Genomic DNA, 13,375 nt, shown 5'->3' with positions numbered 1-13,375 from the left:
CATCTATATGACATCTTTGACCAATTAAGAGTTTGGGTTTTATTAGTTTAACGTCCTTTTAACAGCTAGGGTCATGTAAGGATGTGCCAGGTACCCGGAGAAAAAACACCGACCAGCGGTCTGTACCTGGCAACTGCCCCACATGGGATTCATACCCACGACCAAGAGGTGGATGGCTTGAGGTAATATGTCGATACATCTTAACCATTCAGCCACTGCGGCCCCCAACGGCCAATTATGAATATACATTTTGTACATGAAACAAGGGCCCAATAGGCCCGAATCGCTCACCTGCAATTTGGTAATCATGCGTGGTTCATATTTAACAAATAGAGTAAATAAGAATTTATATCATCCCTAAGCACATTAGAGGCCCCTTTACATCTTGGTTATTAAAAAGAGGTCGTTTAAAGATTTTAGCCTATTTGACCCCTATGACCTTGAATGAAGGTCAGGGTCATTCTTTTGAACAAACTTGGTAGCCCTTGATCCCAGCATGCCACAGGCCCAATATCAGGTCCCTATGCCTTTTGGTTTTTAAGAAGAAGTCTTTTAAAGATTTTAGCCTATTTGACCCAGGTGACCTTGAATGAAGGTCAAGGTTATTCTTTTGAACAAACTTGGTAGCCCTTGATCCCAGCATGCCACAGGGTCAATATCAGGTCCCTGTGCCTCTTGGTTATCAAGAAGTTATTTAAAAATTCAAGTCTATTGGACCCCTGTGACATTGAATCAAGGTCAAGGTCATTCATTTGAACAAAATTGGTAGCCCTTTATCCCAGCATGTCACATGCCAAATATCAAGTCTCTAGGTCTCTTGGTTATTAAGAAGAAGTCGTTTAAAGATTTTAGCCTTTTTGACCACTGCGACCTTCAATGAAGGTCAAAGTCATTCATTTGAACAAACTTGGTAGCCCTCTATCCCAGTATGTCACAGGCCTAATATAAGGTCCCTAGGCCTCTTGGTTATTAAGAAGAAGTCATCTAAATATTTTAGCCTATTTGACCCCTGAGACCTTGATTGAAAGTCAAGGTCATTTATTTGAACAAACTTTGTAGCGCTTCATCCCAACATGTCCCATGCCCAATATCAGGTCTCTAGACTGTTTGGGTATCAAGAAGAAGTCGTTTAAAGATTTTAGCCTATTTGACCCCTGTGACCTTGAATGGAAGCCAAGGTCATTCATTTGAACAAACTTGGTTGCCGTTGATCCCAGCATGTCACAGGCCCAATATCAGGTCCCTAGTCCTCTTGATTATCAAGGAGAAGTCATTTAAAAGATTTTAGCATATTTGACCCCTGTGACCTTGAATGAAAATCAAGGTCATTCTTTTGAACAAACTTGGTAGCCCTTCATCCCAGCATGCCACAGGCCCAATATCAGTTCCCTAGGCTGTTTGGTTATTAAGGAGAAGTCGTTTAAAGATTTTAGCATATTTGACCCCTGTGACCTTGAATGAAAATCAAGGTCATTCATTTGAACAAAATTTGTAGCTTTTCATAACAACATGTCACAGGCCCAATATCAGGTCTCTAAGCCTCTTGGTTATCAAGAAGAAGTTGTTTAAAGATTTAAGCCTATTTGACCCCTGTGAACTTGAATGGAAGTCAAGGTCATTCATTTGAACAAACTTGATAGCCCTTAATCCAAGCATGCCACAGGCCCAATATCAGGTCCCTCGGCTGTTTGGTTATTAAGAAGAAGTCGTTTAAAGATTTAAGCCTTTTTGACCCCTGTGACCTTGAATGAAGGTCAAGGTCATTCATTTGAACAAACTTACTAGCACTTCATCCCAACATGTCACAGGCCAAATATCAGGTCTCTAGGCCTCTTGGTTATCAAGAAAAAGTCGTTTAAAGATTTAAGCCTTTTTGACCCTTGTGACCTTGAATGAAAGTCAAGGTCATTCATTTGAACAAACTTGGTTGCCGTTGATCCCAGCATGTCACAGGCCCAATATCAGGTCCCTAGTCCTCTTGGTTATTAAGAAGAAGCTGTTTAAATATGTTAGCCTTTTTGACCCCTGTGACCTTGAATGAAGGTCAAGGTCATTAATTTGAACAAACTTGGTAGACCTTCATACCAGCATGCCACAGGCCCAATATCAGGTACCTATGTTGTTTGGTTATTAAGAAGAAGTCGTTTAAAGATTTAAGCCTATTTGACCCCTGTGACCTTGAATGAAAATCAAGGTCATTCATTTGAACAAACTCAGTAGCCCTTCATCCCAACATCACACAGGCCCAATATCAGGTCTCTAGGCCTTTTGGTTATCAAGAAAAAGTCGTTTAAAGATTCAAGCCTATTTGACCCCTGTGACCTTGAATGAAGGTCAAGGTCATTCTTTTGAACAAACTTAGTAACCCTTGATCCAAGCATGCCACAGGCCCAATATCAGGTCCCTAGGCCTCTTGGTTATTAAAAAGAAGTCGTTTAAAGATTTTAGCCTTTTTGACCCCTGTGACTGTGAATGAAGGTCAATGTCATTCATTGGAACAAACTTGGTAGCGCTTCATCCCAGCATGCCACAGACCCAATATCAGGTCCCTAGGCTGTTTGGTTATTAAGAAGAAGTCGTTTAAAGAGTTTAGCCTTTTTGACCCCTGTGACCTTGAATGAAGATCAAGGTCATTCTTTTGAACAAACTTAGTAGCCCTTCATCCAAACATGTCACAGGCCCAATATCAGGTCTCTAGGCCTCTTGGTTATCAAGAAGAAGTCGTTTAAAGATGTAAGCCTATTTGACTCCTGTGACCTTGAATGAAGGTCAAGGTCATTCATTTGAACAAACTTGGTAGCCCTTGATCCCAGCATGCCACAGGCCCAATATCAGGTCCCTAGGCCTCTTGGTTATTAAGAAGAAGTCGTTAAAAGATTTTAGCCTTTTGATCCCTGTGACCTTGAATGAAGGCCAAGGTCATTCATTTGCACAAACTTGGTAGCGCTTTATCCCAGCATACCACAGGCCCAATTTCAGGTCTCTAGGTCTCTTGGTAATATAGAAGAAGTCTGTTGTAGATTTTCACCTATTTGACCCCTGTGACCTTGAATGAAGGTCAAGGTCATTCATTTGAACAATTTTAGTAGCACTTCATCCCAACATGTCACAGGCCAAATATCAGGTCTCTAGGCCTCTTGGTTATCAAGGAGAAGTCGTTTAAAGATTTAAGCCTTTTTGACCCTTGTGACCTTGAAAGAAAGTCAAGGTCATTCATTTGAACAAACTTGGTTGCCGTTGATCCCAGCATGTCACAGGCCCAATATCAGGTCCCTAGTCCTCTTGGTTATTAAGAAGAAGTTGTTTAAATATGTTAGCCTTTTTGACCCCTGTGACCTTGAATGAAGGTCAAGGTCACTAATTTGAACAAACTTGGTAGACCTTCATACCAGCATGCCACAGGCCCAATATCAGGTACCTATGTTGTTTGGTTATTAAGAAGAAGTCGTTTAAAGATTTAAGCCTATTTGACCCCTGTGACCTTGAATGAAAATCAAGGTCATTCATTTGAACAAACTCAGTAGCCCTTCATCCCAACATGTCACAGGCCCAATATCAGGTCTCTAGGCCTTTTGGTTATCAAGAAAAAGTCGTTTAAAGATTCAATCCTATTTGACCCCTGTGACCTTGAATGAAGGTCAAGGTCATTCATTAGAACAAACTTGGTAGCCCTTGATCCAAGCATGCCACAGGCCCAATATCAGGTCCCTAGGCCTCTTGGTTATTAAAAAGAAGTCGTTTAAAGAGTTTAGCCTTTTTGACCCCTGTGACCTTGAATGAAGATCAAGGTCATTCTTTTGAACAAACTTAGTAGCCCTTCATCCAAACATGTCACAGGCCCAATATCAGGTCTCTAGGCCTCTTGGTTATCAAGAAGAAGTCGTTTAAAGATGTAAGCCTATTTGACTCCTGTGACCTTGAATGAAGGTCAAGGTCATTCATTTGAACAAACTTGGTAGCCCTTGATCCCAGCATGCCACAGGCCCAATATCAGGTCCCTAGGCCTCTTGGTTATTAAGAAGAAGTCGTTAAAAGATTTTAGCCTTTTGATCCCTGTGACCTTGAATGAAGGCCAAGGTCATTCATTTGCATAAACTTGGTAGCGCTTCATCCCAGCATGCCACAGGCCCAATTTCAGGTCTCTAGGTCTCTTGGTAATATAGAAGAAGTCTGTTGTAGATTTTCACCTATTTGACCCCTGTGACCTTGAATGAAGGTAAAGGTCATTCATTTGAACAAACTTGGTAGCCTTTCATCCCAGCATGCTTTAACTCAAATTTCAGGACTCTAGGGTACCGTTTCACAAAGCTTCGTAACTTACGAATTTTCGTAACTTTTGCGTAAGTCATATTTACGAATTACTAAGCATTTCACAAAACTTCATAACTTATGAACGTTCGTAAGTTACGTCAAAAATCTTGCGTAACTTTACGCCAACTCTACCCTGTCGTAACTTCTACGCATTTTCATGTCGGTGTTGGAAAACTCGTCATATCTACTTCATTTGTGGATCAAGCGCAATACTATTTACACGTTGTAAAACTATAGATAGAAACGGAGAACTTTTGTTCTAAGAAAAATTTCATTTGGAAATGTCCACTTTCTCTTTCAGTGAGTTAAAAAATCGTGTCAATTTAGTCTTATTACGAGCATTTTTAAATTGTTGACGTCGGGCGGTGTAATCGCCGGAGCGGAAATTACATGAAGACATTGCGTTTCGAAATATTAATAAGTAGCGAGAAATAATGCTTGTATGTCACAGGTTTAGTAGTTGATTATTTCTATTTTATGTATGACCAATTATATAGAAAGAAATACACTCTAAAAGTGATTTTCTCGTAGAATAAATACATGCAATAGGTACTCTGTGCACTACACATACAACTTGAACAAATTCTAATATAAGATAAACAAAAATAGCAATTTATTATACATACCATAAAAGCCGAGAAAACACTGGTTAAAATGATTCATTTTATAATTCATTACGTACCCAAATAAGTTGTGTATTGATTCCACAAATCAGCAAATAATTTCAACGGAAATCGCGGTCTGGTACAAATTTTAACTTTGACGTCATCAGTACAAAATAAGAACCTGTGTGATGGAGATGGACAAAGATATTAGCGAACATTTACAAGGGATATTAATTGCTTATAGAATAATGAATTTTAAATCATTTTTGACATATGTTAAAAAAGGGAAAAAAACAAATATATATTATGCTGATGGTCCAGCGATATCTATTTATATTAGTAGGCCCAACCGGGATGCATGGATTATCACTTTCGATTTGCAACACGTACGGACCATGTGCAGATGCATGCGGTATATTTTAGCTATATTTAAGAAAAATGTCAATGGTGACTTGAAAGGAAACTTAAAAGACTGATTAGAAAATAAAAATAGATATGAAATATTTATTTAAAAAAAAGTGAGTTTCAAACTTACATGATGAAAAAAGGATTAATACAGCACTTGTTTATGTCTATATATCATATACACTGTCCGACTTATGATCGTTTTGAACATTTTTGGTGTCCGACTCAAGATCAAATCATGTTTGTGACTTTGAGCCAAATTATCAGATGAAATGCTGTGTCTCTTGGCAAAGTGAAGATAATTCTGCATTTCTTTTACACAAATCTTACAGTTAAACTTCAGCTTTAAGTTTTATGTCGTAATAATTAAAAGAAATGACTTCTTATTTAAGTTTGGAGTCACAAAACTTGACCTGCTCTCACTGTGAAATGTACTGCCTTTGTTACTATTCGCGATCGGACTCGGCAAAATATGTAAACGAGAAAGTTATCAACGGGAGACAACTCTAGAAAATCTATACTTCATTAAGTATGTAAAAAGGTTTTTTTTTTTTTTTGTAACGCGGTAACCGAAATAAGGATGGTAAGACGTGGTAAAAATGTCCGACTCTAGATCGTGTCCGACTTAATATCACTCTACCTACAAAGTAAACTTGTTACCAAAATATGTGTGACCCACATCCTGATATTGCAAGTGTAATTTGCATAAAGTTGGATCATTACACTAGTGAAGAAACCCCATTTCATTTCCCGACAATTTAATTGACACTCTAGTAAATTATTACATGTAGCCAATACTAGCCATTCCATTACGGTATGATAGACAATAATCACGCTAACGTTTAATTCAAGTAGTCTAGTCTATGCATTTTGACATATCTTATAATGAAGTCAAAATAAATTAGTGGGTACATAAAAGTTCGTCATAACTGCCTTTGATTTTATATTTCATGTCAGGTAAAAGAAATGAGTTCTCATAGATTTTGTATAAAAGAACATAAAAATGATAAGGGTGCACGGGAGTCTATGGTAGCTACATATATGTACATATGTACCCCCCTAAAAAAATGCAAAAAAGCCAACATTCTTCGTACATACCTAAGAGCGCACACACTCTAAAGCCATTTGCTGTCACCAATAGGTTTACAAACCTTCTTAAGAATGACATTAAATAAATTGTGCATCATTCCCTCATTCCATTATTCTATGGACAGAGGTATCGGCCAATCAGAGATGACATCACAAAACATATATATATATTATGCCACAAGATGAAAACCTGCAGTTCAAGTTTATTTCAATTAAATGCACATTTCAAGAAAGATTTTATATTTTTAATAACATATTTCTCAACACTTTATTATAAACGTTATTTTTTTTCAATAAATGGCACAAATCACTCCTACATTTGCAAAGAATTTCACATATCTTATTTTAGATTCACCAGAAATTCATGCCAGTAGGAACGAGGATTCCTACGTCTTTTCGTAAGTTACGCAAAAAAGTTACGAACACCTTTGTGAAACGCACTTACGAATTTCGTAAGTTTTGCGTAACGTTTTCGTAAATATTTACGAACGTTCGTAAGTTACGAAGCTTTGTGAAACGATACCTAGGTTTCCAAGTTTTGGAGAAGAAGTTGTTTAAATGGAAAAGTTGACGCCGCACGGCCGGACAGACGCACGGCCGGACGGCTGGACGACGGACGGACGACGGACGCTGCACCATAGCATAAGCTCACTTTCAATTCGGGCAGGTGAGCTAAAAATCAGATGTTTCGATCTATTATCACAAGCCCTCCAACTCTGGGATGCGAGTTTGAAACCCTTGAAGGGCAGATTCCAAATACTAACTGCTTTTCTAGGATCCAATGTCCTTAAATAACCTTGACTGTTAATAGCACATTAGACTAAGAAATCTAATCCACCATGCAAAATCTAATGAATGTTGGAGTTCCCAATGAAAAACCAGCAGCTCATGAGCAGGTACAGCTAAAGCAAGTTACTGGCACAATGCATGCACGACCGCACACCATTCTAAGTTAATATAATAGACCAAGCACAAAGACAGTCAAAACAGAGAATTTAAAATAAATATTTAATACTATGGAGAAAATCCTGTAGCTGTTTCTATCGCTTTCCTCTCTTCTTCACTAGACATATTTCTAAAATGGGAGAGTTCCATAACAAAGGATGAGGACCCTGAGGTAATACGACGGAGATCTGACGAGTATCCACGGAGCTCGACCAGGGGGACGAGAGCCTCAACTAAGCGTACCCCGTCCCTGTACTGTACTCCCTCTAGCTCGCTCCTCCTCATCGTCAGATCCTTCAGGATGGCAGACAGCCATTCTTCTTCTGTACTGATCTGTAACATACAGGATTCTATGTGGATATACCATCACATAATACTACTGTACTTTACTCAATGATCTGTAACATACAGGATTCTATGTGGATATACCATCACATAATACTACTGTACTTTACTCACTGATCTGTAACATACAGGATTCTATGTGGATATACCATCACATAATACTACTGTACTTTACTCACTGATCTGTAACATACAGGATTCTATGTGGATATACCATCACATAATACTACTGTACTTTACTCAATGATCTGTAACATACAGGATCTATGTGGATATACCATCACATAATACTACTGTACTTTACTCACTGATCTGTAACATACAGGATTCTATGTGGATATACCATCACATAATACTACTGTACTTTACTCACTGATCTGTAACATACAGGATTCTATGTGGATATACCATCACATAATACTACTGTACTTTACTCACTGATCTGTAACATACAGGATTCTATGTGGATATACCATCACATAATACTACTGTACTTTACTCACTGGTCTGTAACATACAGGATCTATATGGATATACCATCACATAATACTACTGTACTTTACTCAATGATCTGTAACATACAGGATCTATGTGGATATACCATCACATAATACTACTGTACTTTACTCACTGGTCTGTAACATACAGGATCTATGTGGATATACCATCACATAATACTACTGTACTTTACTCACTGATCTGTAACATACAGGATTCTATGTGGATATACCATCACATAATACTACTGTACTTTACTCACTGGTCTGTTACATACAGGATCTATGTGGATATACCATCACATAATACTACTGTACTTTACTCACTGATCTGTAACATACAGGATCTATGTGGATATACCATCACATAATACTACTGTACTTTACTCACTGATCTGTAACATACAGGATTCTATGTGGATATACCATCACATAATACTACTGTACTTTACTCACTGGTCTGTTACATACAGGATCTATGTGGATATACCATCACATAATACTACTGTACTTTACTCACTGGTCTGTAACATACAGGATTCTATGTGGATATACCATCACATAATACTACTGTACTTTACTCACTGATCTGTAACATACAGGATCTATGTGGATATACCATCACATAATACTACTGTACTTTACTCACTGATCTGTAACATACAGGATCTATGTGGATATACCATCACATAATACTACTGTACTTTACTCAATGATCTGTAACATACAGGATCTATGTGGATATACCATCACATAATACTACTGTACTTTACTCACTGATCTGTAACATACAGGATCTATGTGGATATACCATCACATAATACTACTGTACTTTACTCAATGATCTGTAACATACAGGATCTATGTGGATATACCATCACATAATACTACTGTACTTTACTCACTGGTCTGTAACTTACAGGATCTATGTGGATATACCATCACATAATACTACTGTACTTTACTCACTGATCTGTAACATACAGGATTCTATGTGGATATACCACATCATCATTTTGAAATATTCACTGCCATAGAAAACTAATATTGTATGAAAATCTGTTAAATAAGTCTTTTTACCCGGTAACAGTGAGTAAATATCAATGAAATATGTGAAGGTAGGTGGAATTCTGATTGCGTCGATCATTATAAAGTCAAAGTTCAACACGCGCGTGAAGCACAAGCTTGAGTTTGAATGTGATATTAATTGTCTAATTGGATTTTTATTTGCATATGACATTTTATAGCTTCCGGTTTATCACACCAATATGTTCTACGCATGCCGGCTGCCTTGCCCTGGGTAAGACAGAGAAATCTTGCACTCACTGGAAGTGCAGATATCTCTGTCCAATGGGGTAGAATAAAATGTCTCTTAAATGTACACCAAGGGGCATTACTCCTGTTATCACATATCACTGGCCTGTTCTGTCACATGGCCATGTCATAGATTCAGTTTAGGCCAGGGTAAGTTTCAGATACATGTACCAAAACATGATTTATAAGAAAGGTAATATAAATCACAATTTGGTCCAAAATCACTATCATATACAGTCTGTGTAAATATTTAAATGTCAATATGACCCTCTTAATACAAATTCTGTTCAATCAAAGTGCCAAGGCCACTCATAGATGCTGTGATTGAAGGATTCAAACCAAATAATAAAGAAATTGGTTTTTCATTTAAATATTGAATTTAGTATACTTTAAGTGTGCAGTGTTGAATTTTGGAGTTTAACAAAATATATTTACGGTATACCGTATTTATTTTATGATATAGAAGTTGAATAACTCATTTTCCTGAAATAAGTGTAATAAATTTTATATCTTATTATTTCTGAAATAACGATTTTGACACCAATGAAACCGTTCAGAATCTGAGTATCATTTTTTATAATTTTTTTTTAATTACTAAATTATCAATTTCATCAATGTCTCTTCAAAGACAAAAAATAATAAGTAAACATATCCGTATCTTAATATTCACTTAACATTGAAGAATATTTTCAGAAAATATAACATTAGAAATATTACCATTTCTTGACATGTTTTGGTTTCCATTTTAGATAACTTACATGGGTTGCTTTGACGACTTTTGACTAATAAATCGTGGCCAGATACTTTTGCTGAATAAAAGGTACATTTTTAAATTCACAAGATCGCTAGCCGTTAACATCAAGAAAACTTCATGTAATGTACCGGACTTTAGCAAGTCTTTGTAAGCCTAACAGTAACTGGTTGGCGAGATATTAACGTGCAGAACATTATACTGTGAGTTGTGCTTTGCCGACTTTTGACTCATAATGAAACATGTAAAAGGTACATTATTTGGTTACTTATAACACTCAAATTTCTTTCGAGTTCATAAGAACGCTAACATCAAGAAAACTTCATGCAATACATCGGACTTTAGCAAGTCTTCATAAGGCTACCGTACATTACACTGCAATATAAGTTTATTTGTCACTTTAAAATGCTCGTACATATATAGATCTATATTATCATTATATTTTGTAAGTTTATGTTGATAAATTTTGTACCTTTCCCCTTTCAATAAAACGCAGTTGTCAATAAACAAAAGACACAACTCCCAGTAACAGGTCAAGAGAGGAAACGCATACTCAAACTATTAACTTTTACTGCGCAATAATACCATCAGATATATAGTTCGTCAATGCAACCAACACAAAAAACTTTATAAGCGTTATAAGAACTTTCTTTTGTAGTAACCTTCCAAACATTTGATTACAATAATCGATCAGTAGCATGAATTACGTAAAATTTAGATAAACATGCACAATCCAAAATCCACCGAAAGTCTGCCGCGGAGGAAGACAGTGAAGAAGGCGTTGTTCGTGATTTTCCGGAGACTACTATCTCGTAATACCAATATCATAGAGTCCCAACTGAACACTTAAAACACTCCATCCATGGTGTATATGTATGTACAAATTCAATGTCTGTGGTTTTGAATATTGGGGTTTCATTTTTCATACCATCAAGTATTACGTGAAATGACAGAACAACTTTTAATTTTCATCGAGGAGTGGTTTCATTGTTTTAATGAGCACAGGCTCGCCGAGCGTACGTAAGAATGCTGTTTCACAGCATCAAAAAGAGAGGAAATAAAAATCAAGAATTATCTGAATTTTTTAATATATTAAATACAAACGTACCATTGATATGTGCTGTTTCCATATTAATTTTAAAAGTGCCTGAGGGTTTGCAACAATAAAAATAACAGATAACAGCCATATCAGCTAATACATTATACACTTAGGTCTGAGTTGAAACATGTCAACAACCCTCGAAGTAAATCATCTATTTACGCGAAGGAACTTCCATGTTGGACTCGCTTATTTTTTTTACGTACATGTAATTACTTTATGGATTATATTAATGGCCTCTGTATTTACATGGATGCACAGTCAGTTTCATCAAAATCTTAACAAAATTCATCTTCCTAGGACCCTGTGCCTTCACCCCCTCGTAGCCGTATATACAGTGAAATGCGTTCAAGCGTCCGGATTTGACTTTCGGATCGTTCAAACCACAAATCACGTGAATAGTTTCAACCGTGGGCGGAGTTTAGTAACAGGGATAATCTAACTGAGGGCGGAGTTTACCTGTTATAGCTGTTACACATTCAAAAACTTACGCAATTTTAATCATTAATACCGCAACAATTTGGCAAACAAAATCGTAAAATAAAAACAGCATTACGTGTATGTATATAGTCATGACCTGCAGGTACATAGCCATAGTCACAGGTTAAAATGAGTGGAAATTTGAAATTTGATATCTCAACTTTACAATACTATTCTATTTGAAATCACATGAGCTAGATAGTCGTTACTTTATACATGTTAATGTATATTCCAAACGTCAAATTATGCTTTCTTGAACTACAATAGAGTGTTTTTAGCACAACTTATCATAGGTTTGAATAGAAATCTACATAACTTCAAACATACTTTTAAAAATTACTATTACAATTCATACACCTAACAATTAGAGGTGGGATGTCTGCTTCTGGATGTAACATCTAAATTAGGCAAAAAAATATGTCTGGTTAGGGTTACCCGATCGCGCGACAGACCCTAATTTATTAGCCCCAACCCTATTTTTTTCTGTACCTAAAAGGATACTCCTATTAATAGCTTTACTCTAGGCCAATCTGAGCTGTTTATATCGTCTTTCTTCGTCAAATCTCCAATTATCCATTGATAAATAAAGAGCCAACAGTGAAAGACACTAGTGTTTAATCATTTTCTTTATAAATAGGAGCCATATATCTAAACATACATATTTTTTGGCCTTATATATACAGCTACAACCATGTATGTTACAGGGAACGTTTTACGAAGCTATCAAGATATGGTGGTATTGTCTTTCGATGGTTATATGGTACGATTGATTTCAAAAACATGTTTGAAACCTTTTTATCGCCAAGTGTATGCTAACAAATCTTTGGTACAAATGTGTGACCAAGTCAAATCAGTAGATCCCTTTGAAGTCAACATTGTTTGCGCTACACCACATTGAATCTAACCAATCAAGGCAACTTCCTAGAGTTTTCATTGGCTGTCGTAACAGAATGTTACAACATTTGAGGGAGGAGTCTAATCTGGACGCTTGAACGCCTTTCACTGTACTGATAGTGAAGATAAGTCCTATTGGATAACTATAACACAATTCATACAAGTCCAACTAAAGGGACAAAGAAATACAACAGACATTGCTAGTACTGCTACTCACTTCAAGTTTCATAAAAGGCTCCTGAAGTCTTGGCTCCGCCTGCCCTAAGGCATGTCGTACACACTGGGACGCGCAGGCACTGATCATGGGCAAGGACGTCCCCCTTCCTACACTGAAGTCCAAAAGGAACACCTCCACATTGATCACAGGGTAACCCAAAATAGGACCTGTAAATAAAATCATATGGTAACACAAAATAGGACCTGTAAATAAAATCACATGGTAACACAAAATAGGACCTGTAAATAAAATCACATGGTAACCTAAAAAGGAACTGTCAATTAAATCACAGGGTAACACAAAATAGGACCTGTAAATAAAATCACAGGGTAACACAAAATAGGACCTGTAAATAAAATCACATGGTAACCTAAAAAGGAACTGTCAATTAAATCACATGGTAACCCAAAATAGGACCTGTAA

The 13,375-nt window shown here is 36.8% G+C and overlaps 1 protein-coding gene across 2 annotated transcripts in view; it reads right to left on the bottom strand.

Moving 5' to 3' along the window:
* Nucleotides 1-7,404: 7,404 nt before the first annotated feature.
* LOC138319336 (ribosome-releasing factor 2, mitochondrial-like) overlaps nt 7,405-13,375 on the bottom strand; it is a 29,930-nt gene continuing 23,959 nt past the window's right edge. For both annotated transcript variants that reach the window (XM_069262415.1, XM_069262416.1), the window contains exons 7-8: nt 12,953-13,119; nt 7,405-7,688 (exon numbers count right to left, since the gene is read on the bottom strand). In XM_069262415.1, the coding sequence (XP_069118516.1) occupies nt 7,425-7,688; nt 12,953-13,119 (431 nt within the window). In that variant the 3' untranslated portion in view covers nt 7,405-7,424. The remainder of the gene's footprint in view (nt 7,689-12,952; nt 13,120-13,375) is intronic.

Source organism: Argopecten irradians, chromosome 3 (assembly GCF_041381155.1).
Source record: "Argopecten irradians isolate NY chromosome 3, Ai_NY, whole genome shotgun sequence".
In the NCBI taxonomy this organism is placed as follows: Eukaryota; Metazoa; Mollusca; class Bivalvia; order Pectinida; family Pectinidae; genus Argopecten; species Argopecten irradians.
This window is presented reverse-complemented; position numbering and strand designations above follow the sequence as displayed.